The 26,548-nt window shown below is 46.0% G+C and overlaps 1 protein-coding gene across 1 annotated transcript in view; it reads left to right on the top strand.

The window, feature by feature from the left end:
- The window catches only part of CCDC60 (coiled-coil domain containing 60), a 157,346-nt gene that overhangs the window by 46,414 nt on the left and 84,384 nt on the right, over nt 1–26,548 (top strand). The window contains exon 2 of the mRNA XM_035016716.1: nt 25,768–25,847. Within this exon, the coding sequence (XP_034872607.1) occupies nt 25,768–25,847 (80 nt within the window). The remainder of the gene's footprint in view (nt 1–25,767; nt 25,848–26,548) is intronic.

A 26,548-nucleotide genomic window follows, 5' to 3' on the forward strand; every position in this document is an offset into this window, starting at 1 on the left:
CCCCCCCCCCCCCCCCCCCCCCCCCGCCGCCCCGTAACACTGTGTTTGCTGTGTTTACCAGACTTTTCCGTTGTGGTACTTACCATAATAACTAAGTAGATGTTTGTTGAATGTCTTCCTCTCCCACCAGACTCTAAGCTTCATGGGTATAGAAGTTTCTTTTGAGTATATATCCAGAAATGGAATTGCAGGATCAAATGCTAATTCTAGTTTTCTTTCTTTTCTTTTTTTTTTTTTAAGGAACGGCCATACTGTTTTCCACAGTGGTTGTACCATTTTATATTCTGTCTTCTCTTAAATGCCCTCTGCATTTGGGGTGCCTTCAGGATTTATAAAAGATATTCTGAGAACTTGGACACTAGCCATTGAACCATGGGGGGGTGCCAGACAATGGTTCGGTGTGTTAGGCACAGAAATAAATGCTAGAGCTTGGACTGTAGTCTCACGCTGATTAGCACTGGAAGGCCAACTCCCACACATCATAGCTGTGGGACTTCGGGCAGGTTACTTAACCATTCTGAGCCTCGGTTTCTGTCTCTGTACAGTGAGAGCAGTAATAATCCCTACCTGAAAGGGCTATTGTAGATGTCACATAGAATAGTGCGTGTAAAGTGTGTGGGGCAGGGTCTGGCACAGAGCGAGTGTCAATGAATGAGACTGCTATTACTATTGATAGCCCCTGAAGACAGCTAAGACAATCTTGATGTGTAGGTTGAAGGGACCTTTCTGCATTAGGATAATAGAAGGTCTGGTGTCTTTTCTTCCTTCTGAACCCTGGAAAATTGCTTGGCCTCAGGTGGCTTCTTCTAGAAACCTCTGCAGCAGGGTCTTGCAGTGTGCCTATGGGATGCTTGGCCCCACTAAGTGTTCAAGACACCTCCTTGCACACTCACCGGTTTGCTCCACTCCAGGGCACACTACTGCAAAGTGCAGAGGCCAGAATTCAGGGCAGGCCCTTGGAAATACTCACAGATCTGTTATTTCAAGAGCAGCTTACCCATGGCCTCTTGGTCATAAGTAACACAAACCCCTGGAGAGAAGTTTGATCAAAAAGGGAGAATCTATCCAAGGACAAGGGATGTCCTGTGTAATTCAACGGCAGAAGCTGCAGTGGAGCCTCCCAAGAATGGTCCCAGAACCTAGGACATCGTCTCTTCATCTTGCCCCACATCCACTCTCTGCAGACGAACATACGTGGAAGACGGTGGCTGCTCCCAGAGACCATGCTCCTCTGAGAACTGCCTTCTGCTGGACGGTAGCCAGCTTTGAACGATGCACCACGGTTGCCCCCTCTTCACCTCATCTGTGAACAGAGGTGGACACCTGACCCATGCTGGTCCTATCAGAGTCTTCCTTGGGAATCTGGAATCGAGGCTGATTTGTCTTGGCTGGTTTTCTCCACTGCGACATGGTGGTTGATAATCGTAATATTTGCCTTGTCAGACCGTGGTGAAATTAGTAAAAGGAAGCCATGCCAAGTTCTTAGTCCAACAGAGGGCATACGCAAGCACTCAGTACTAAGTTTTACTGGTATTATCATTGTTCTTCCAAATACCAAGCTCCCTAGCCTCACACACAGTGGTGCTCAATAAATATTTGTTGGATGGATGAATGAATGAATGAATGAGTCAACAAGAGCATGCCATCGGCTGCAGTCATGCTATTTGATGGTGCTCAGTTATCGCAATATGTGGACCTCACGTTTGTGCAAAACGCTTGTTTCTGCCAGTCACGGGACTTTGCCACCTAAATAAGCCCAAGTTGAACAACCCACACCCCAGGGCCTCGTGTTGTGAGGTGCAGGTGCTATCTAAGAGTTCTGAGAGTTGCCAGGTGCTCACGATACATTTTCCAGGTTGTTAAACCTCTAGTTAGACAAACTCAATCATGTGTATTCGTTAAAATGAGATTTGGGCCATTTCAGAGACAAGGCTCATAGTGCAGGAAATATGGTCTGAGTTTTTCTTTGACAAGGAGGAAACGCATTCCATAACAGCATAAGAGTTCCACAGCCTATTTCTCATTTTATAGTTTCTGTGGTCGTTCTCCCTCTCCTGAATGCTTCCTGTTCTGTGTTCATGACTCCTAAATAATATTTATTTTGTCTGAGTCCCCACCTACACCATAGCCTCAAAAATGCACATCCTGGAGATTTGTACCTGCATTAAACAAGGAGAATGTTTGTATTTTTAAAATGTAGCTGGCAATAAACGACTTTTGAAAGGTACCTTGGACAAACACAGACAAACATGATTCATCAACTCGCCCTCAGAGTGCAAGTCGCCGGGAAAAATTTTGCAAGAGGAATCTTCTTCTGGTGTTTGAGAACAGAGCCTTAGAAGTCGTCCCTGTGTCCATACCGGGGCAGGTTTCAAGAGGAGGGAAATACCACACTGTAGCTTCCTGCATCTGTGTGACATTTTCAGTGAAGAAATCCGAAGAAATCCGGCAAGGAAATAAGGACTCATTTAATGGAACTCCCCTCAGGGGTGTGAACAGGATGACAAAAGGTCAGATGACCTTTTCTGGTCCAGCAGGGCTACAATGGAGCCATCAGGCATTAACAAGCACCTTCAGGAAGAGAACGAGCGCACACACCTTCTTTGGTCTGGCAAAGACTGTTTAACAGCCCCAAGCATCTTGAGCTTAAACATGTTTGAGTCCCAAGATCTGGGAACAATGACAAGCCTTTAATGGGTCCCTAGAAAATATTTGTCGAATTAATAATATTCTTGCTAGACAAAAAGAAAAAGACAGCTACCATTTACCAACAGCTGGCTACATGCCAGACGCTCTGCATCCACTCACTAGTTCTACTGGTCACAAAGTAATATTTACCTTGCAAGGCAGGCATTATGATGAGCAACTTCCCCATTTTAGGCGTAAGAACACTGAGGCTCAGAGAGGATAAAGCACCTGTCCAAGGAGACCCCACCAGGAAGTAGAAGACTGAGGATTTGAAATCGGTGCCTGACATTAAAGTCTGTGCTCTTGGCCTCTTGTGCTCTCCAGCCCTCTCCTTTAGCTTCCTAAGTGCATCTGCTCTAGTTCTTTCTGCCGGCCATGAGGAAGCAGGGGATAAGGTCCATGTGCTGAGTGCCGCCCCACCCTATGGTAGTCCATTCCGGGACGCAGCTCCTTGGTGCCTGCTGAGCCTGAAGAGGCTTCCGCCCGCTTCCAAGCATCCCCCAAAAGCACAGTTGCACCTTCTAATTGCTCCCAGAGTGGGCAGGCTCCTGGCTATACAGAAAACAGTAATTCTCATGGGTAACCAAGGCATGGTGTGTGACAAAACATGGGCAACTGGTCTCCCCGAGACTGATTAGGAAGATTGATGATCTTGATCCTCCATGTCCTTTTCAACCTGGCTTATATTCTGCTCCCTTCCAGTTCTTAGAGCTCCTATGAAATGACATCAGTCCCCTCCCTCTTGCATTACACATTCCCCAGAGTCATTTGGTCAACCCACAGACACTAATTGATCCCTTACAAAGACAAGACCATCTGATCTCAGGAGCAGGGCAGATGCATCACACGAACAGCTCTGGTGCATGAGCTCAGTGTTCCAAGGAGAGAGGCTTGTCAATATGCAGTGGGAACAGAGAAGCATGCCTAATTTGGCCAGAAGAGGGAGAACTGAAGAAGGGGGTTCTCAGAGGTGGTGATATTTAAATCGAGTCTCAGAGGATGAGTAGAAGTCTTCAGAGTGGGAGAGGAAAGAAGGAGCATCCCTTGCAGGAGACATAATGTGTTCCCAGGAGGGTACATGTTTCAAAGGCATCTAGAGATTAAGCAGAGGACGGGGTACTGGGGGGAGAGGTATAGCCAGCAGATGCAGGCGTGAAAGGCTCTGCAGAAAACCCCAAAGAACTGGGATGTTGCTTTGAGGTCAACGGGGAGCCATTGAAGGATTTCAAGGAAAAGAGTGATAGTAAGGTTTGCTATAGAAAGATGGCATATTAGTGTCCCAGGATTGCCTCAACTACCACTAACTGGGTGGCCTAAAACAACAGAGACTTATTCTCTCACAGTTCAGGAGGTCAGGAGGCCACAATTAAAGTATCAGCAGGGTTGGTTCCTTCTGGAGAGAGTGAGCTCTCTGCTGGCTCCCGGGGTTTGCTGGTCTGACCCTTGGGGTCCCTAGGCTTGCACCTGCTTCTCTCCAATCTCGGCCTCCTTCTTCACATGGCCTCTCCTCTGGGTCCTCCTTTTCTTATAAGGACATCAGTCATCAGATTTAGGGCCCACCCTCATCGGATATGACCTTATCTTCACTATTGACATCTTCAAAAACCCTATTTCCAAATAACGTCCCATTCTGAAGCTGCAATTGGATGTGGGAGTGGGGGAGGACACTATGAAACCCACTACAGATCGTGAAGAGGCAAGAATGTCAGTGAGAAACCCCCCGACCCCCCGAGCAGGCAGGAAGCCAATTCCAGAGAGGGCATGGGGCCTGGAAGTGGAAGAGGGGCCCATCGCCACCCTGAGGACTTTCATGCAGGTCTTTTTCCCAAGGGGAAAGGGGAGGTAATGGCCCAATGAGCCCTGTTGGAAAGGATCTTAGGAATCAAAGCATCCACTTTTTCTCTGTTTACTGAAGAAAGTGGTCGCAGATGCTATTAAGTGGTGGAACCAGCATTTTATAACCAGATAGTCTGTCTCAAGCATCCCTTTACATTCTTAAGATTGTTTTTAATGCATACTGGCTTTGTCTAGTAAGGTTTAGCTTAGATAAGGCCTTCAGGAGCTGAGGAACTTATTGGCAGAGCTCATAATTGTCTTAATAGCCAACAGTTATTAAGCATACACTAAATGCCAGGTGCGATGTGAGGTGCCTTGAATTCATTAGCTGTGATTCTCACATTGTGTCTGAAAAGAAAAGCCATATTATGAATGTCCTCATTTGACAGGTGAGAAAATGTGTGCTCGGTGAGGTTATAACTTGCCCAGGGTCACACAGGGGTAAAGCTGAACTGGCAACCAGGGCCACATGATGCTTAAGGCAGTTTTTCTAAACTAAAAAGAATCTTTTTTTTTTTTTTTTAAAGAACCCACCATTGAGAAAAATATACAGGATTACGGAAGTGGGGTATGAAAATCTGATCAAGTAGCCCCAATTTATCTTGGTCCAAATGAAAGAGTTTCCATGTCCCTAGCTTGGGATAAAGAACCCATTCTAGAAGCCTGGATGATAACCTGGGGTCACCCCTCCCCACCCCAGTCTGTGGGGGAGCTCCCCAGGAGATGCATATAGGACCCAGAAGGGTACCCTCCTGTCAAGTGAGGGGCCGGGGCTCTGACTTAATTAATCCCCTTCTCCCTGCCAACATTTCCCTTGCCCTCCCGTCTGTTCCCTTGCCCTTAATCCCGTCTGGGGATTAAGGGACCTTTTCAGCTCCAGCTTATTTGGAGTAAGGTTCTTTCGAACGAGTGGCCAACTTTTTTTTTTTTTTCCTTTGAGCCTGACATGCAGAGCCAGCTGTTGAATCAGAAAACTGCCAACAGAGCCTGTCATGCCCAGATATCTGGTGTCTGCTTGGGTGTGTGGGGTTTTTTTTTTTAATACTTGTAGGGTTTTTCCTTCTAATTATTATTATTATTATTATTCAAAAGGAATCTGGAACTTGCAGATGCAAAGATCAAGAGGGACCATGTTCTTCCCTAAATGCCCCAACAGAGCTCTATAAAGACAGAGGGGGAAGGACAGGGAGGAGGATGACACCATCACCCTGACTGACCTCAGCCTGCCCTCATCCCATAGCTTCCTGTGCTCATCTGCTTTCGCCTATGATGGCTACCAACGGGCATCCTGATCAGCCAACTGGTCTCCCCTGGTGTAGCCAAAGTATCCAGTTACCCATGGAGTGTAATCTGAAGGGGGACCAGCATGGCTCACCCTAAAACGTAGCCCAACACACTAAACCTGGTGCATACCTGAAATTATACCATTTTCCAAGCATACCATTGGGTTAAGCATTGCCTACTCCCCGCACTCCATTTTCAGGGTGAAAATGCTACTAGGCTCACTGATAGCTCATGTCACTCCCACCTGAGTATAAATTAGTCTACAGATTGGTTTCCATAGGTCAGAGCAGCATGGGGACATTTGGCACCTTGGGATGGGGAGAAAGAAATGTTAATGGGGACGAGTAAATATTAGACATCACTAGAGAATGAAAGAGAAGGAAACCGGAAGTTATTAGGCACCTACTGTGTGCCAGTCCTTTACATATATGTTATTTCTATTTTCCTAACAACCTTCTAAAGTTGGCACTATCATCCACATTTTGTAGCTGACTCACTAACATCCATCCCGGCTGAACCATCTAACCCTGGGGGTTCTCAGACTGTAGCAGGCAGAGGAATCCTCAGAAGAGCCTGATGGAGAATATTCCTGGACCCCACCCCGAGAGGTCCTGACTTAGCTGGTCTTATATATAGCCCATGAATTTGCAGGTATAATAAGCTCCCAAGTGATGCTGATGATATTGGCCCATGGACCACAGTTTGAGCAGCATGGGTCTAGTCATGGCAATCTTATTCACCTAGCCAGTGATGAGTTCAAATGATGGACCAACTCAAGTCCATTTGGACTAATGAGACATGAAAGATTCACCAGGGCTTTTGGGAAAGAAGCCTTGACCCCGATTGCTACCAGCAGCCATTTTACAAACATAAGGGGAAGATGTCTGAGGATGAAGCTGATTCTATGGGGAGCTGACCCTGTGGGCAGCTCAACCGCATGACAGAACCTCGAAGCCAACCCCAAATCCTACTCTGGACTCCCTGGTACATGAAGTAATGCATTTCCCTATATTTTAAGCAAGGGTGGGTGGAGTTTCCTTTTGCCTTCAGCCTCCTAACAGACATTAAACTATGACTCTCGGATGAAGAGAAAGAGAAATTCAATCCAAGGCCAAGGTCACACAGCTGGTAAACCAGTTCTGGGAGGTGCCAAATGTCTTTCCAACTTGTCAAGCTGCCTGAGTGGCTTTCTGTCCAATACCTGATGTGGTTCCCCTTCTACTTTGGCCATAGTCTGGGGGCCAGACCCAACTACTCTTTTACCATCAAGAGGTGAAGGATGACATCCATCCATCTGTCCATCCTTCCCTTCATCAAGTGTTCATCCCGTGCTTGCTGCATGTCATGCCCTGTGCTTGTGATCCACTGGAGGACAAGATTCAGTCTTAGCCCTGAAGGAGCTCAAATTGAGAGGAAGAGACAGCCCCACAATCTCAGCATCTCCCTCTCCCTTCCTGAGACTTTACCCCTGCAGTCAGCCCACTGGTGCCCAGATGCCCAGTCTTGCTGAGTTTCTAAGCTGTTGGCAGATAATAAAAGCCCAGTCTTTTATTCAACTCAGACCGATTTATACACCTTTGGGAAAGTGGAATTTTTTTTTTTTTTTAAAAACATCAGTAAAGCAATTCAAGATCCTCAGTAATGGGGATTATATAAATATTCAACCATCACATTTCTCTGTTTATAGAGCATCAAAGTGCACAGCACATTATAAAACTTCTAATTAATCCTCGTAATGCTCTCGTGTCATGAGCAAAGGGCAGATAATAACCCTACTTTACCAATGGGACCAACAGCCACTGTAATTCAGCGACTTGCCTGTGGTCATGTGGCAGACACCTGCATTTTACACCTTCATTAACAGCACAGCTTATTAATTATAACAATTACATTAACAACTAGCATTTATTGAGAGATCCCATAAACCCGGCTGCGTCCTGAGAACTTGACATACATTAGCACATTAAATTTCCATCACAACCCTATGAAGTAGGCTCTGTGCACGAGAAAACCGAAGCGCAAAGAGCTGTTGCATTTGCCAAAGACTCTGGACAGTCTATGTGACTCCAAATCTCATAGCTGCCCTTCCATTCATTGTACCTGCTGGGTGGCCTGTTGGGAAGCAAGGCCCTGTGTATTCTTGTCCTGGGTCTCTGCTGCTTTACTGTGTGGCCTTAGGAAAATTCTCAGCCTCTCTGGGTCTTGGATTGCTCATCTGTCTGTGGGACAGGGAGAGTACTCACTCTGGAACTAAGCCACGGCTTGAATTTCAACTACTCTACCTCTGCCCCTTACTTGTCATGTAAGTCTGTAAGTTTACTCCATGTCTCTGTGAGTCCATTTTCTAATCCGTGAGATAGAGTTAAAAACAGTCCTATCCACAAAATGTATTGCAAGAGTGAAATGAGTTAATAGATGTAAAGCACCTAGGACGGCTCCTTGTAACACTTAGTAAGCATTCCATAAATGGTGGCCATTTTTAGTATATCTGTCATGTGATGGAGGGGGCTGTGCTGGGTAATCTCTCAACTCTGATGACCTCTGATGACTTTATTATTATTTTTAAAAAGATTTTACTTACTTATTTGAGAGGGAGAGGGAGGGAGAGAGAAAGCACAAGTGGGGGGAGGAGCAGACGCAGAGGGAGAAGCAGACTCCCCGCTGAGCAGGAAGCCTGATGGAGGGTTTGATCCCGAGTCTCTGGGATCGTGACCTGAGCGGAAGGCAGATGCTTAACTGACTGAGCTACCCAGACGCCTCCTCTGATGATTTTAAAATCAGTGCTCTCCCGGGCACCTGGGTGGCTCAGTCGTTAAGCGTCTGACTTCAGCTTCAGGGTCCTGAGATCGAGCCCCACTCGGCGCTCAGCGGGGAGTCTGCCTGTCCCTCTGCCCCTTCCCCTGCTCATACATACTCTCTCTCTCAAATAAATAAAATCTTAAAAAAAAAAAAAAAAAGAAAAGCTATATGGAATCAGTGCTCTCGCATGGGTTTTGGTTTAGACACAAGGAAACAGTATAACTCTCCTGGGGTATAGTTTGGGGTCATCTAGACTAGTCGCAATATGCTAGCAAAATCATCGTCAAGACCTTTTGATCACAAATGATAGGAAAAACTCAATTCAAAGTGGCCTAAGCAAAAGAGAAAATTAATTGTCTCAAGTAAACAGAAAGTCCACAGGTAAATCTCACTTCAGGAATAGTTAGGTCCAGGTGCTCCAACAGTATCTTTATCTTATTTCTTCTTTCTCCTATGTTGGCTTCATTCTCAAGTAGGCTTTACCAAAATGGTGACCAACATGACCAACCAAGAGCTCCAGGCTGACGTTCTCCTAGCTCAGCAATCTCTATGGAAAGAGAGCTCTTTCCTAACAGCTGAAGCAGGCACCCTGGGATTGAAAGCCGTTAGGCCGCTGGGTCTCAGACTCATAAAAGAGGCAAACCCTCCCTGTGGGCGGGGAGCTGCGAGTATATTTTCACTGGCCAGGGCTATGTCATGTGCCCGTCCTTAAAGCCACATGGATAGAGGTTGGGAGAGGCAGCTCCCCTGGGAAGGTGACTGCTGGGTCTGTGCCTAGGAGGAGGTTACTGCAGCCCTAACTGTCCACAGATTTCCCCAACTCCAAGAGTATGGCTTTGGGCTTTAATCAGCTCAAGCTGCAAATCGGTGTCCCATCTCCAATCCCAGGGGCCTGGGTAGGCTCCCAGCCACCATGCTTAAATAGGAAGGTTCTCTATCAGCTCCAGATCTTCGCACATGCTGTTCCTCTGCCTGAAACAGCATCCTCCTTGTTGTTCTTTTAGATCCCCCTAGTCCTTCAAGTCTCCACTTGGCCATAGGAGTCACTTCCTTCATCTCTGACTGTTGCCTGCTCTGGGTGTCTTTCCAACTTGTCACGCTGCCTGAGTGGCTTTCTGTCCAATACCTGATGTGGTTCCCCTTCTACTTTGGCCATAGTCTGGGGGCCAGACCCAACTACTCTTTTACCATCAAGAGGTGAAGGATGACATCCATCCATCTGTCCATCCTTCCCTTCATCAAGTGTTCATCCCGTGCTTGCTGCATGTCATGCCCTGTGCTTGTGATCCACTGGAGGACAGGATTCAGTCTTAGCCCTGAAGGAGCTCAAATTGAGAGGAAGAGACAGCCCCACAATCTCAGCATCTCCCTCTCCCTTCCTGAGACTTTACCCCGTCTCAGCCCCCCAGGCCCACTTCCACCCCTGCCTATACTCCATGGTATTGTACTCTGCTTAACTGTCTGCCCACCCCCTACAAGACTCTGAGCGGGAGCTTTGGGAAGGATGTGTATTTCCTAGCACGGAGCTGGAATCCTAAGAGGGACTCGGTAAGTCTTTTTTGAACAAAAGAATATCCAATGTGTCCTGGACAGTGGGGATGACCCACTGATAAGTCCCAGGGAGCAGAGGAGACAAGAGTAAGGCACAGAGTGTGAGAGGGAAGTGAGAAGGCCCTAGACAATTGTCAAGAGACCCCAATATTGAGGGAGACAGGTAGGTCTGCATGAGGTTAGGCAAATGGTGCCCACTTGGATTCCAGCTCTAGATAGAATTTTAACCCAGGCCAAATAACCATGTCCCAGAAAGATCTAGAAGGTGTGCCCAGCAGGGCCCCTTTGGGCCAAGGGTCCTCACCACCTCCCTAGAAAGGCACATCCAAGATGGTTTCAAAGAAATCTGTGTAGTTCCCGCACAGAATCTTGTGCTCTGAAAACAAAAAGGCTCTCCTACTCACTACTTCTGGGGTGTTCGGTTCACCTCCCTCTCACTTACATGGTTAACTAGCTTCTCCCCTGGTGAGCATCAGCAAGGCATGGAGATGAACCATGCTTTCAACTCTTTGGAGAAGGGCTCTCTGTGCAGGCTTTCACCCTCCGAAAGCAATAAGCAGGTGGCCCACCCCGGGCTGCCAGCCACTGTCCTCTCCTGCCTCTGCCCATCCTCCACCCAGGAACCATGTTTGTTGACCATGAGAAGCAGGTGTTTTGCTCTTTCAAACAAGTCTGAACCCCAATTCGTTACTCAGTAACTTGATACTCGTTGGTGACGACCGTGGTTTCTCATCTAGCGTTGTTATTGATTTGGTCAGAAGTAATTAAGGAGATAATTCTTACTCAATTACATTTCCCTGAATTTCCTGAGGTTGCTAAACTCTGCTCCCCGGCTGTATTTTCTTTTCTAAATTAATTTTGTCTTGACTTCGAAATGAGAATGGATATTAGGGGCTTGTTGTGCTTGTTGGTTTTCATAGGAACAGAGGGGGGCTCTGTATTTTCATTGCTTCTGAATAGCGTTCTCAAACTTTTTTTTTTTTTTTTAAATAATGTAAAACATACACTGGTTAAAAAAAAAATACCAAAGAGTAGGAGTCCCTCTCCTGAGCCCACTTTTCACTACCGAAGGCATTCCCCAGGCTGCCACTTCTAACAACTTGCCTATTATTTCTTCCAATGATCTACATTTCCAAATTATTCAAGTTGCACTTCAATTTCTCAGCTTATATGTTTAAGACTTTAATGACTTCCTGCTATGAAAAACGGGGATCTGGCCGCTTGGCATCCTTACACACTCCCAACCTCCAAGCCCCATCCTCCCCAAAATAGTATTACCTTTAGTTCTGTCACCGGTTAATTCTGCAACTTTAAAAAATGTGTTATTAGGACAGTGAAACTCTTCCGTATGATACTGTCATGACAGATACATGTCGTTAGACATTCATCCAAACCCATAGAATGTGCATCACCAAGAGTGACCCCTAATGTAAACCATGAACTTGAGGTGATAATGACATGTCAATGTAGTTCATCAATTGTAACAAGTGCACTCCTCTGGTGGGGGATGCTGACAATGCATGTGTGGGGGCTCTGCACGTGTGGGGGCAGGGAATATATGGGAAAACCTCTGTACCTTCTGCTCAATTTTAAAAGAAAATAAGATAAAAATAAAGTCTTTTTAAAAAGCTACATTACAGTTGCATTTCTGTCCCCATTCACCACAGAGAGTATCTCTGACTCCTCACTTGATAGAGGAATAAGTAGTTCAGCTCATCATCTCTCCTTGGGTCTTTTACTACTACGTTTACATCATCAAGATTGACAGCCTGCATTCTGTTCTGGGCCCGAGGTTCAGTTTTCTGGGCTTTGTCTAGGAGTTGAGTCTAAAAGCCGAAAATCAAAGTATATTACAGCTTTATTTTCACTGGTTCATCCACCCACTCAACAACTAACTGCCAAGAAACCACTCTGGTTTGGCCTTGTGCCAGAGACTGAAGACACCATGTGACAAGGTCACACTCCCTGCGAGCACTACGAGGCTAGAATTTCGAGGAGGGTGGGAAAACACACAGTCTACAACACAAGCATAAGAGCAGCTTAAATCAGTGGTTTTGACTTTTACGTTAAAAACAGGAAACATGCTAAGGAGGTAAGCTGAATCTAACAAATATTTTAAATGAGAACTGCTGGTTTTCCTTTTACTTTGTGAATATAAGTAGAGTCTCGGTGCTCAAACCATGGCCCACTTGCCTTCCCCACAGTGATCCTCAGGCCAAAGCCAGAAGACTAGATTTTACATACTGGGGATTATATCCTTCCCCCAGGGATGGAGAGCCAGTGAGAGGCATCGTAGCTGCAGTTTTGTTTTGTGTTTATAAAGCTCCTTCAGTAGGGACCCTTTGCAGCATTGGATGCACTGATCCAGAACACACTGGCTGGAAAACTCACCCTGAGGGCAGCTGGGAACACACATCTGCTCGGCATGAGAGGTGCCAGACCAGTCACCACGATGTCCACGGGGCCAGTGCAGGACACCGAGGGGGCCTCTGGGGCGATGGAGGGAGTATTCTGCCCGCCCTTGGCGTGACTGCCCCATCCAGGTAGTACAGCGGGTCTGTGTGTGTGTGCGCACGCATGTGCATTTGCTTATTAGAGTATAAAATCTCTCTGGAAGGATACACAAGAGCTTGGTAACCCTTGTCCTCTCTGGGGAGGGAAATGAATAGCTTGAGGACAAGATGTAAGTAATATTTTTTTAGCTACATACCCTTTTATTTGTTTTTGAACCATTTGAAAATGCTGCCTATTCAAAAGAAAAACTAAGATTAAAAAAATGAAATAAAACTCGAGGTTTCATCTTCAGTCCTTAGCTAGGGCTTTCAACTCTGAGCTTATTTGCTGAAGTGGCTTCTCATGGCTTCTCAGCAGCATTACCAGCTTTGGGCATATTTTCTCCTGCTTGGGGACGTCCGGAGAACCTTCATGGCTCCCCCGCCCGCATCATACCCTACATCCCAACTCCTCGTGGGTCCCTCTGTCTGAAACCATTCTCTCTCCACTTTTTGTGTTCAGCTCAGTCAGAACCTCGGCCAGTAACCTCCCCTCACCAGCCTCAAGCTGGGGTCACTGCCTGAGCATCACCACATTATAGCTGAACTGCCTGTTTGATACCTGTCTCCCCCACTAGACCGTGAGCTCCTTGAGGGCAGACCCGACTGGTTTCTAATGCATAGTAGGTATTTAAGAAATATTTGAGCTTCTCGGGCGCCTGGGTGGCTCAGTTGGTTAAGCGACTGCCTTCGGCTCAGGTCATGATCCTGGAGTCCCTGGATCGAGTCCCGCATCGGGCTCCCTGCTCGGCGAGGAGTCTGCTTTTCCCTCTGACCCTCCCCCCTCTCATGTGCTCTCTCTCTCATTCTCTCTGTCTCAAATAAATAAATAAAATCTTTAAAAAAAAAAAAAAAGAAATATTTGAGCTTCTCTTGCCCCTCACTCAGTGTCCTAACAGGCGCACGTAACTTGGCATTGGCTGGCACTCTGAAAACAGCATTGTAGAAGTCATATCAATGCAGCCCTGGACACACAGGAAAGCTCATCCCCAGGGGAATTCAAGCCCCCAGCAGGAATTCTGCACCTTCCATCTTTTCCCTTTCACCATTGCTTCTGCTTCTCATGTGGAGAATGAGGTTAAATGAGTTTAACCAATGGAAGGCTGGGTTTCTTTGGACCTTCAAGGGATTCACTGGGATTTTGTAAAGATGTTGACTTCATCTTCTTCCAGGGAGAGAGAAAAGAAACTGAAGACGCATGTGGGACTTACCCCCCCACCCCCCCACACACACACGTAGGTAAAGTGCCTGGCACAGGAATGGCAGTTGTATGTCTCGATGCTACTTTTCCTTCCTGCAACCATGGCAGACATTGCTAATCAATCACAGAATTCTTGGGATGAGATCGGACTGCAGGGAGCTCCAGACAGCCACTGCTATTAATGTAGATTGAAGCTGGCCCTCAAGGCGGAGCCCATTTGCCATCTCCAGCCCTAACCCTTTTCCAGACACATGGGAGGTCCTGAAAATTTTAGGCATAATTATTTAGGCATAAATTTAGGCATGATTATCGAACAGAAGTCCTGCTGGCAAGATGGTTGTTACATCCTAGGGCCCGTATCCAGAGGCTCCTCTGGGACTTTGAATGACAGCCCATCATACGGATTCCCATTGGCTACTGCTGCCCAACCGCGGACTGGGGGCCCCTCATATCTAGTCTTTCAAAAGAGCATAGGAGATTAAAGTATTTTATTAATTTTTTTTTAACTGGGTGGCTATAGCACATTGGCTGCTGGCCTGCCAGCTCACTCCCAGGGCTGTTGGGGGCTCACTGATGCTGGCACTCAATTTCCATTTCAATCAAGTGCGAGTGGAGGGTGGCGGATTAAGAGATAGAAGGAAACCTGGGCTTGATTGAAAGCTATGGCATCTAGCGCCACCTACTGTTAAATCACTGCATCGCTACCATTGCTGACTCTCCAGGTTGTTTGATAGTCTTCATCTGTCCTTCATGAGTGTATTTGGGAATATTTTCGTAATCTCACTCAAGTTATACTTTTCGTCTTTAATTTATGCTTCAATTTTGTAAAAATTCCACATACTTACGATATAGTGATAATGACAGTAACCTTCTCTGACATGTCTGGTTCACAAAGCCTATATACCAAGCTGCTTCTCATAGCGTTGTGGCTGAAGACTGGGCAGGTGCCAGGTGGGAGACCTGATGTACAGAGGGGAGTGACAGACCTTCAGTCACACAGCTAGAGGGGCAAGGAGCTGGGACTCTGAATCCACATCCCATTCCCCCTCCATATCGGTCACTCCTCCACCTCTGTTCTCCCCTGCACACCTTGGGGCCTGGCTCACACCTTGTCCGGCCCCTCAAAGCATAATTCCTACCTAAACAATTCCAGTGTGTCATGTGGATTTCACTGGAGGGTTCACGGAAGAGATGGAGAGGAGGGTTACTTTGAGCCCCATGGAGGAAAAAATCAATAAAACCATCCTTTACACTAGTGCATTTTTACTGGATGTGAGTTGCCCTCTGCCCCACCCCAAGGCTCTCTCCCCACCCTCCATGATATCTCACTCTACTTTTACCAACTGGAACCCTTCATCCTCTCTCTATGCTTCTCCAGTACCCATCTTCACACTCATCTCCCTTCTCAACAAACCAATCACCCTCCTTAAAAACAAGGAGGATTTGAGGAACAAATTATGGAATAATGTTGTCTTTCCCTCCAACACAAAGGATTGGAAAAGGCTTTGAATTTTCAGAGAGGCTTACTGGTTGAGGACCCAGGTTTTAACGACAAGAAGACAGGATGCATTAGAGTTCTCCGGAGAAACAGAGCCAATAGGATGCACGTAGACAAAGAGATTCATTACAAGGAATTGGTTCATGCAGTTGTGGAGGCTGACAAGACGGAAGACCTGCAGTTGGCAAGCTGGAGACACAGTGGTGTATGTTCTAGTCTGAAAGCCTCCCAGCTCAAGACCCAGGAAGAGCTGATGTATCAGCTCCAGAGGCAGGGAAAACACTAATGTCCCAGCTCCAAGGACAGACAGGCAAGAGGAGTTAACTCTTATGGGCCTGGGGAGATGAGCTTTTGTTCTATTCTGGCTTCAGCTGATTGGATGAGGCCCACCCACACTAGGAAGGGCAATCTTCTCTACTCAGTCTATTGATTCAAATGTTTAAACTCATCCAAAAACATCCGCAGAGAAACACCCAGAATAGTGCCTGACAAAATATCTGAGCACTCGGTGGCCCAGGCAAGCTGACACCTCAAATTAGCCATCACATTGGGGTTCTAGTCTTGGCTCCGATGCTAACCGTGTGACCTTGCATGACCTCCTCTGTGCTCTCCCTGTGAAATGGGTTTATTAATAACCGTGGGAAGAAGCAAATGGGATCGACGGCATAAAACGCTGAGCACAGTGGAGATGTGTAACAATTCCACAATAATTTGTCCATTTATGAGGCTTAGTCACTCCCCCTCCCCCCCACCCCACTCTCAACGCAAAAGAAGCCTGCACACTCCACATTTTCTGCAACCTTTTATATCCTTGCACCGCTAGAAATCTGAGTGTGTATGTGAAAGACCATCATTTCTAAAGGTAGGAAATGAATTCCAAATGATTGTAAACACTGCACAGATCAAATGAATTCTGCAGGCCACCCCAGACTGACATCTCTCTCTCATTTACAGATGGGAAACAGAGTTCCCTCGGTTTGCAGTCATAAATAAAGGGGTATGAATGTGTTCCAGTAAGTTCCAGTAAAAACTCCCAATTTACAAAAGCCAACAGCAGGCCATTGTTTGCTGGCCCCTGGACTAGGGAAGGATGGGGGCGGGGGGGAACGGTGTCAAAGAGTACAAGCTACTGAGCTCCCCCACTGATGACCCACGGGCCCTTGGATAAGCAGCTTAACCTCTAGGGTCCTGGGTTTCCTTTCCAGCAACATAGGAATACGGGTACCTCATAAAGGTTGGCGTGAGGATTACATAAAACCATGCAAAAAAAGGCCCCCAGCCCCAGACTCCCCATCCAGTCCCAAGGCACGCTGTCGACAGAGCTGGGGCCCTCTCCCGCAGAGTGGATGTTGCTGGTGACAGATGTGTGGGGTGGTTTATAGGATTTGACACTGTGGAAGCCACAGAGGTGTGTCTCTTGGACCTCTCACCAAGAAAGAACTTGCCATTCAGCCCTAAGGAGTGCAGGTAGCTGAGAGACTCTAGTTATTGGTACTTTCAGAGGGCAGGGTAGTTTCGGATCTCCCTCAGAGGACAGGATCAACCCGGCACCACCGGCCAATGAGCGCCGGCCATTTCTGCCCTATGCTTGCACTCCCATAGTGTGCAGTCTTTGCTCTAGAACTCCCTATTGCATTGGCTGAGGCTTTGTCAGATCCCCATCATGGTGTGAAGCTGTCTCCGCCCAGTCCTGCTCTCTCCCTCTTTTCTCTCTCACAAGCTTATCCCAATAAGCCTCTTGTACTCCTGTCTCAGTACCTGCTTCCCAGAGGCCCCGACTGACACAGGCGTTGACTTTTTCCAAGATTCCAGGTCATTTATTTTTGTAGAAGGACCCTCACTTTTTATTTTTCTCATCATTCCTTCCCGACCACACTCAGACCAGGCATTTGGGGCAGAAATACCATGTAGGTGACGCCGTGTCCTCCCAGTGCGTTGCTCCAAGGGCGCGTGACATCAGTTTGTCCCATCACTGGTGATGCTGAGTGTGCTCGCGCTAGTTCAGGTGGTATCCTCCAGAGCTTGTCATTATGCAGGTACCTTGTTCCCTCTGTAATTAACAATTAACCTATAGGGTTGAACCTTGAGACCGTGATGCATTCATCTCGTCATTCAGCAATGATGGATTGAACTCGGGCCAGACACTGTGTCAGGAGCTGGAGATCAGAAGCTCTCTTCACAGGGACCATTGTCATCCCTTTCCTCCCTGCCCGCCCCCCCAGAGATTCTTGCTGCTTATTCTGTCCTTAGCAGAGGACTCACTCCTCTCCCCTGGATGACCGTCCCCTTTTCCACCACCCCACTACTCCCCAGGCCCCCAACCTCGTTTCTCCTGGGTCCATAGAAAGATGAGAAAAACAAGAGTAACTGAATCAAAATACTCTAAAGGATGGCACCCTGCTTTCAGCGAAGAAATTCTTTAAAGAATTCAATAGCACATGCATATTTCAGCCAGAAGTGTCTACATGGGGATGAGGTCACTAGTTCTGGGTTATCCCTGTAGGTAGGTACCTATATTTATGACCAAAAAACAAAAAAACAAACCCTCATCCTCCCCAAAGGAAAGTACCGATCACCATCATAAACCCACCGAAAGCTTAAGTATCAGTGTGCAAGCAAAGATCTCTGGGCTCATGCGTATGCTCTTGCCATGGATCCTACCCACTCTCTGCCCATTTTGTTCTTTACAGCTTCTCCATAATGAGTCTGAAATTTGGTAATCATCTTGCTTGCTCCTCAGTGCTCTCAGCTTTTCAAATGGCCTCCCTTCCCCCTCACCACTTGACAGAGCATCCCAGCTGCTCCCGATATCTGCATCAGCCCAAGTACATTTAGCAGGAATTCATTTCCATCTTAATCTGATTCTAGGAAGTAGATCATATTTTAAGAAATAACCAAGATGGGTTTGGAACATTCTTTCATAAAAAGACAAAGAACAACAGATATTTAAAAGATTGGCTTTCCAGGGGCGCCTGGGTGGCTCAGTCGTTAAGCGTCTGCCTTCGGCTCAGATCATGATCCCGGGGTCCTGGGATCGAGCCCCGCATTGGGCTCCCTGCTCCACGGGAAGCCTGCTTCTCCCTCTCCCACTCCCCCTGCCTGTGTTCCCTCTCTCGCTATGTCTCTCTCTGTCAAATAAACAGATAAAAAATCTTAAAAAAAAAAAAAAAACCAAATCGCTTCCAAACGTTACTATTTTAAATAGTCCCAGCACATGAATATTAAATGTCGAGTACACCTGCCCAAAAACCATCCCATCTAAGGCTCCACTTGAGCTGTACTCCTGCCCTCCACATTTATCAGCTTTTAACCTGACACATTACAGGATGTCATGTGGCGTTTCTCACAGACCTGCTGTCAAAGACGCATTTACAGATCAACCAGAAAAGGAAAACGTGGACAGGGCAGAGATTTGACTTTGTTTTCCAAGGAACCAAGAATAGAGGCCTCCACCATGCTCTGCAAGTCAATGGAGTAACTGAAGGCTCTTAAGGCCAATGGCACTCCCAAGGGAAGCAAGGACAGAAAACTGAAGTCCACTGTCCCAGGATGGTTTTCATGAATCCCGGCTGGAAGCTGTCACAGAAAGCAAGGCAAAGGACATCCAAAGTGATGGTGATGGGGTGATACTTGGCTTTTACTTTCTCCTAATTTTTTATCTTTTCTTGATCTTCTGCAATGTTCATTAGTTAGTCTCATAACCAGAATACAATCTTAAACGTAGAATTGTATAGATTACCTGGATAGGGAGACATTTTAATCGGTGTCAGCAGGGAGGAAATAGCATCAGCTTGTTTATCAGTATGGGACATAGGACATATAAATTTTGGTGCAAGAGGAAGTGGTCTGTGAGGATCTGGAATATACAATGTAGCTGGCCCTTGAACTACATGGGAATTAGGAGCACCGAACCCCTCCCACACACACACACAGTCAAAAATCTGTGTATAACTTTAGACTCCCCCCCCACAAAAACTTAACTACTAATAGCCTACTATTGACTAGAAGCCTTACTGACAAGGTAAACAGTTGATTAACACATATTTTATCTTTATATGTATTGTAAATTGTATTCTTACAATGAATTAAACTAGAGAAAAGAAAATGTTATTAAGAAAATCATACAGAAGAGAATATACATTTACAGAACTGTGCTGTAAAAAAAAAATCCAAGTGGACACACACAGTTCAAACCCATGTTGTTTAAGGGTCAGCCAAACTTTCCAGGAAAAGAAACTGGGAGAAGCAGGTGGGTTCTGGATACTTTAGAAACCTGGGTTTTGATAATGATTTTTTTTTTAAAGATTTTATTTATTTATTTGAGACAGAGAGAATGAGAGAGAGAGAGAGCACATGAGAGGGGGGAGGGTCAGAGGGAGAAGCAGACTCCCTGCCGAGCAGGGAGCCCGATGCGGGACTTGATCCCGGGACTCCAGGATCATGACCTGAGCCGAAGGCAGTCGCTTAACCAACTGAGCCACCCAGGCGCCCTTGATAATGATTTTGAGAGAGAGAGAATGATCCCAATTCTGGATATGCATCTAAGCCATGGAAAATTCTAAAAACCTCAAACTTAGGATCCAAAGATTAGGAATATCCAACATTGCCATCTGCAAAGTGGTCCTTATTAATAGGAGAACCAGATTTATGGTTCAAAAATCACTGGTCAGCACCCAGAGCAGAAACTATAACCTACAGCCATTTGATTTTGGCCCTCATTTCCATTTTCATGTCCTGCTCCCCATAGGGGGCTGATCCTTGCAAACTACATTTCCCAGGTGCCCTCACCAACGGGCTTCCAGGTAGGTTCAGCCAATAGGCATGAGGAGGAAATGGGAGGGTCGGAGGAAGGAAGAAGCCAGAGTATTCCTCCCTATCCCTTTACTCAGCTTCTGGCGGCCGTTCCAACTGCAACTACATCTCTTCCATGAGCCCACCCTCTGCCAGGTGGCCCAATTCCAGGGTTTTTGAAGTCTACCTCTCCCCTTAGCCCCTCTATCCCTGGAGGTGGTAGAAGCTTCTTTCTTTGGCCAATCTCTAGCATGTCATGCCATCCCTTATCTAGCTTTTCAGTTCTTACAACACCTTTATAACTGCTTCCCTATATTAATTCCCTGTATTGAACTACCTGCCATGAGCTCTGTTTCCTGCCTAGACCCTGCCTGATACAGTGTGCTAACATATACTATTAACTTACATCACCCCAGACTCTCAGATGACTCAATTTAAAACAGCACTGAGGGCGCCTGGGTGGCTCAGTCGGTTAAGCATCTGCCTTCGGCTCAGGTCATGATCCCAGGCTCCCAGGATCCCAGGCTCCTGCTCAGTGGGGAGCCTGCTTCTCCCTCTCCCTCTGGTCCTCCCCCTACTTGTGCTCTCTCTCTCACTCTTTTTCAAATAAATAAAAGTCTTTAAAAATAAATAAATAAATAAAACAGCACTGAAAACTTACACTTAGCTTATAGACTAATACAGGTAAATTTTTTTTAAGGTTTTTTATTTATTTATTTGAGAGAGAGAGAATGAGAGAGAGCACATGAGAGGGGGGAGGGTCAGAGGGAGAAGCACACTCCCTGCCGAGCAGGGAGCCCGATGCGGGACTCGAGCCCAGGACTCCAGGATCATGACCTGAGCCGAAGGCAGTCGCTTTAACCAACTGAGCCACCCAGGCGCCCATAGGTAAATTATTTTTAAGGAAGGGAAAAAGATGACCCAAATTAAAAATTGCTTACCCATAATTCAAACACCCTGAGATAATAACCCTATTAACAATTTGTTATATTTACGTCCAGCTTATTATGTCATTGCATATATACCTTGCCACATATCATTACTTTAAAACATAATTTGTATTCATGCATATATTTTGAGAAATATCTATAGATTTCTATGAATATGAATCTTAGAACTCTCTGTGATCTAAGTTCTTTATATTTTTGTAACATTCATTTTCACTTGAAATTATATTCCTTTCCATAGCCAACAAATACACATTGATAGCAACATTAAATACTGGCACCAAATTCAAATGCATCATCTGCCATCATCTGGATAGACCGTGATTTATTCTCTCAATGCTCATTGCTGGACATTTAGATGCTTTTCACTATTCATACTGCTGTGATAGGCATCCTCGTGGATAAATCTTTTAATCCTTTCTGCAAAATTTCCTTGGATAAAAGTCGAATTGCTGGGGGTATGAGCCTATGTGCTTTGAAGGCTACATATATACATGACTAAATTGCCCTCCGGAAAGTTATAAAGATAGTGATTCTTGGATGTCTTGTACACTTTTAATTGTGCTAATATCAAATGGTGTTGGTAAATGTCCTGACAAACAGAACTCCCTCATTCAATGCCGATTATTACCACTGGCTTATTATAATTGTGCTTAAACAATGGTCACAGTGAAAATGGGAGAATCCACTGAAATGTTGACATAATCGCAGGGATTGTGGAGTGGATCTTGTCCTGCCCAAGTTTTGTGCCCAATCGTGGGGACAACTTGGCTTTGCTGCTATAAGTTGATCAGCACCAACCCCAGTGAATTCTCTTTTAGAGGCAACTATCAGTAGGCAAGATTGGGGGTGGGGGATATTTGTCATGTCATATTTGGAGAGTATCCATATTTGCTTCCTGAAGGGGGTGAAACGTGAGACATTTAAGAGAGTGATGTGTATACAACAGTGAGATCAAGCAGGGTTTCAATTGTGTATTTTCAAATTATCTGGCAGGGAAATTTGAGTGTGTTTGTTTTTTCTTTGTTCATAAGTATTTTTAATTCACAATATCTTTTAAGAAAATTACTTTGGTCCTGCAAGAAAGAGTTAATGAGGTGCTCAGGAAAAGAGAGGGATTAGGAAGAGGTAACCTTGACTTCAAATGTTTGATCTCAACATGGCCAATTTCATTGCTTTCACAGCAAAATGCACCAGAATGGATGTCATCTGATGTTGATCACCCAAAAGAGGAAGGGAAGGGAAAAGAAGACAAGTTAGAATAATTCTTGATCTATTGACTGCCTTGGCACACCCAAGGGAGGACATATTTCAGATAGAAATTCTAAGGCTGCAGGTAACAGAAAATCCAATTCAAACTGGTTTAAATAATAAAGGAGATGCTCATGAAAAGTCTAGTGATGCTTGATCAGTTCAACAAGGCACCACGGAACAAATTTTTCTTTGACTCTCTTCTCTGCCTTCCCCCATATCTTCAACTGGAGGCTGGCAACCCTCATGGGCACAAAATGGCTACCAGCAACTCCCAGGGATATCTGCTTCTCCAATTATAGTTAAAGAGGAAAGAGGACGTCACTGCCTGTGGTTCCTCAAAAGATCTAGGAATCATGCTTTCTAGAAGCCCCTGGCAAATGTCTGCTTGCATCTCATCTGCCCAAACTACATCACATGACCATTCCTAAACCAGTCACTGTGATGGGGGATGGGCTGTGCTGTTTGGCTTCAGCCATTCAGGACCACCCCTGCTGCTGGTCCCATAACTATCTCCCAGAGTGCAAGTGCCCCCATGGGAGAGGGGCAAATGGTCTAATGAGGGAACTAGTAGCAAGAGGGAGAGGGAAGCGATCCCAGGGTGTGAGGAAAGCAAATGTCCGTTATGTAGAAGTTGTAGAAAGTACTCCCGGAGATCCGTACATGCCTCCGTGGAGGTCTGTCTCCTCTCCCACTTCACCCATCCCTTAAGCTGAAAACTGACAGGTTTGCCATTCATTTTCAGCCAAGGGGTTGAAACAACTGGGTATATTAAGATATATTACCTGTAATTCATTGTTAATAATAACTACAAAGACAAAGTTGATACATGATTCTACTGTTTCATATCTAGTTGAGTTTATTGGAGGCTATCCTGGATGCTTTTTTTGTATCCTATATACTTAGTGGGTGAGAAGGTGCTGCAGTGACGAGTATTCTGGGGGATTGCCAGAGACTCTCCATTCCTTTTTTTTTTAAAGATTTTATTTATCTATTTGGAGAGACAGCATGCACAAGCGAGCGGGCAAAGGGGCAGAGAGAGAGTGGGAGAGAGAGAATCTCAAGCAGATTCTGTGCTGAGCGCAGAGCCTGACATGGGGCTCGATCTCACAACCCAGATCTCGATCTAAGCCAAAATCAAGAGTCAGACGCTTAACCTACTGAACCACCCAGGCCCCCAGAGACTCTCCATTCTTCATCTGAGCTGCCTCACACAGGACGTGTACTGGGTGACCCAGGAGAAAAATGGTTGGGAATCAGGCCAGTGACAGGCCCTTCCCCCTGGCTCCAGATGTCACTCTCCACCCCCACCACACTGCCACAACGCTATTTGCCTTGGATGCAGCTATACTCCTCCCTTCCCACATTCCACCTAAAAGGCCCAGGGCAGTGGACATCACCGCACAATTTCAATTCCAGAGAAAGCAGGTGATGAGAGCTGCTGGGGAAACACCACACCTCCCCCCATGTGTCAGGTGCCATATTGTGATTTCTGTCAGTGAGCATACCACCAGTCCTTGCTCCGCCTTTGGGAAAACACCCTCCACACAGGGTCACCAGTTGGCCTTTGCCAAACTTCACTTGGCCACTTCCTGTTTTTTTGTAATCTTTTCTCTTTGTTTATCACATAGCCGAGTAATATTTAATGCAGAGCACCAGGAATTTCACAGAAGCTAAGGAAAAGTAAAATAAAATTCGCCATAATCCCACCCCCAGAGAGACTCCCTGCATTTGGGGGCAGGGGACATGGCTATCTGTATCTTTGGAGATGTGCACATGCACAATCATTTTCCAAAAAAAACAAAAGCAGAATCGCGTGATACATATTGTAACATGTCTTCCCACTCAAAGAACTCAGACATCTCCGTATGTCAGTAAATATACTTCCATCATTATATTGTCACCACACTTAATTGCTGCATACTATTCCATTGTTTAGATGCACTATAATTATTTAACCTGTCTTCCATTGTGAAGATGTATAGGTTGGTTTCCAAGAGTTTGCTCTCACAAGCAGCATCCCAGTGAACAATTTTGTTGATGGATCTCCGTGCCCATGCAGGGATATTCCCATAGGATGCCTGACAGCAGAAGGATCGTTAGATCCGGAGGCAAGCGCACTTTGGCGGCACTTAGTATGCACTGACGAATCGCCCTTCAGAAAAGTCACTGCAATGCATTCTCCCACCAGCTTCATCTAAAAGGACCCATTTCCCCAGAATTTCTTGAGATTTCCTTTGATTAAAAAAAAATTAGTATTGCAGGAATTCATTCCAAGACGCGGTAATCCAGATAATGGTCTTATTATTGTTTCGCAAAGCTGGGGCTGAGAAAAGTGACTTTTATATTAGAATACAGTTAATTTAACTCTCTTCTTTACATTGACCTGGTATCAACCTCTGAGCAATGAATTTAAGTCTTGTGAGGTTTCCCTTATGGCTAGGCAAGGCAAATGAATACTAGAAAGGGAGGAAAAAATCATGAACCACCACCTGGATAATTCACTCCTAAAATCCTGCTGTGTGAACGGCAAGGGCGAGAAATGTACCTGGGCATCTTTACATTGACAAGATTCAGCTTTGCAGATCAGCTGCCTAGGCCACCAACAACGATTTTTTTTTTTACCTGATTGTTAAACATTTTTATTTTTTTTTATTATGTTCATTTAGCCAGCATATAGTACATCATAGGTTTTTGATGTAGTGTTCAACGATTCATTAATTGCATATAACACCCAGTGCTCATCACAACACATGGAACATAAGGAATAGAGCAGAGGACCACAGGGGAAGGGAGGGAAAACTGAATGGGAAGAAATCAGAGAGGGAGACAAACCGTGAGAGATTCTGGACTCCGGGAAACAAACTGAGGGTTACAGAAGGGGGGAGTGGGGGGATGGGGTAACTGGGTGATGGGCATTAAGGAGGGCACATGGGGTGACCAACGATTATTAATATTTAATTCTTTGCTTTACTTTGAGTATGATGCTAATGAGAGCCTCCATTTATCAAATGCTTGCTATGAGTCAGGATGTGGCAATGAATTTACTTGTCACAACAAGGCAGAAATTATTCCTCCACTCTGCTGAAGAAACTGAGGCCCAGAGAGGTTGAGTAATTTGTCCAAGATCACACAGTCAGTCACCAGACAGAACCAGGGTCAAAGCTCGGGTCTGCCTGTCTCCAAAGCCCTTGCTAGTTCCACTGTATATATGGCCCCTCTTCGGTATAGAGAAGGTCACCGTGCCACCCAGGACCCCTCCAACCTGATCAGAGATCTCAGATGAAGGCACGGGATTTCCTGAAGCCTGGCTCCATTTGTAATGGTCGTACTAACCCTTCTGTCTTTCACTTCTTGCCTTCCCATCAGGTGCCAGACAAGCCAATGAGGAACATCAAGTATATGGACAAGGAAATAATAAACCTCAAAAAAGACCTTGCACGAAGCCGGTGAGTGAGGCCAGCAAGGAATAACCCATAGACAACCTGACAGGGATAAGCAGGCTGTGGGTGGTCCCTACAAGTCCTTGCCAAGTCCCAAGGTTCCCCAACCCTAAATGTTGGGCAGAAGACTTGCAGAAGGGTAGCCCTTGGTTGGACTTTTTGGGGAGTACCGACACTGGACTTACCTCCCCACCCTTGCTCATGCCAGCCCCTGCCTAGAATTCCCTTTGCTTTCCTTCCTGGACCTGAATCCAACTCAAGAGAGTTCCCACGTGCTCCAGAAAAATCTCTCCTTTCTACTCCAGGCGCACCACATGGTAGCCCAGAGTCAGAGAGACTCAGTCTCAAACACTGACCCTGCTATCTGTGAGCTGGTAACAATGGAGAATTTGTTTAGCCTTCCCAAGTCTCTGTGTTCTCGCCTGTAAAATGAATATAAAATGCAGTCGCTAGAAGGACCGGATGAAATAATGTATATAAAGTGCCCCCTTGCATAGCCTTAAACACAAGGCCGTCCATCTCCTCCCCCCACCTCCAACTCCTTCCTGTATTGACAGTGTGAGCCAACTGAGGTCCAGGACCATATCTCAGTCATCTCTGCGTGGTGAACTGAGCTTTTTCTCTCTCTCACCCCTTAACTCTGTTCTGGCACCTAGAACATTCCAAGGTGGGATCATAAATGGGACTCTTGGCAAAGCACCCCGAGG

Source organism: Mirounga leonina, unplaced genomic scaffold (assembly GCF_011800145.1).
Source record: "Mirounga leonina isolate KUSES-001 unplaced genomic scaffold, KU_Mleo_1.0 Mir_171, whole genome shotgun sequence".
Classification (NCBI taxonomy): Eukaryota; Metazoa; Chordata; class Mammalia; order Carnivora; family Phocidae; genus Mirounga; species Mirounga leonina.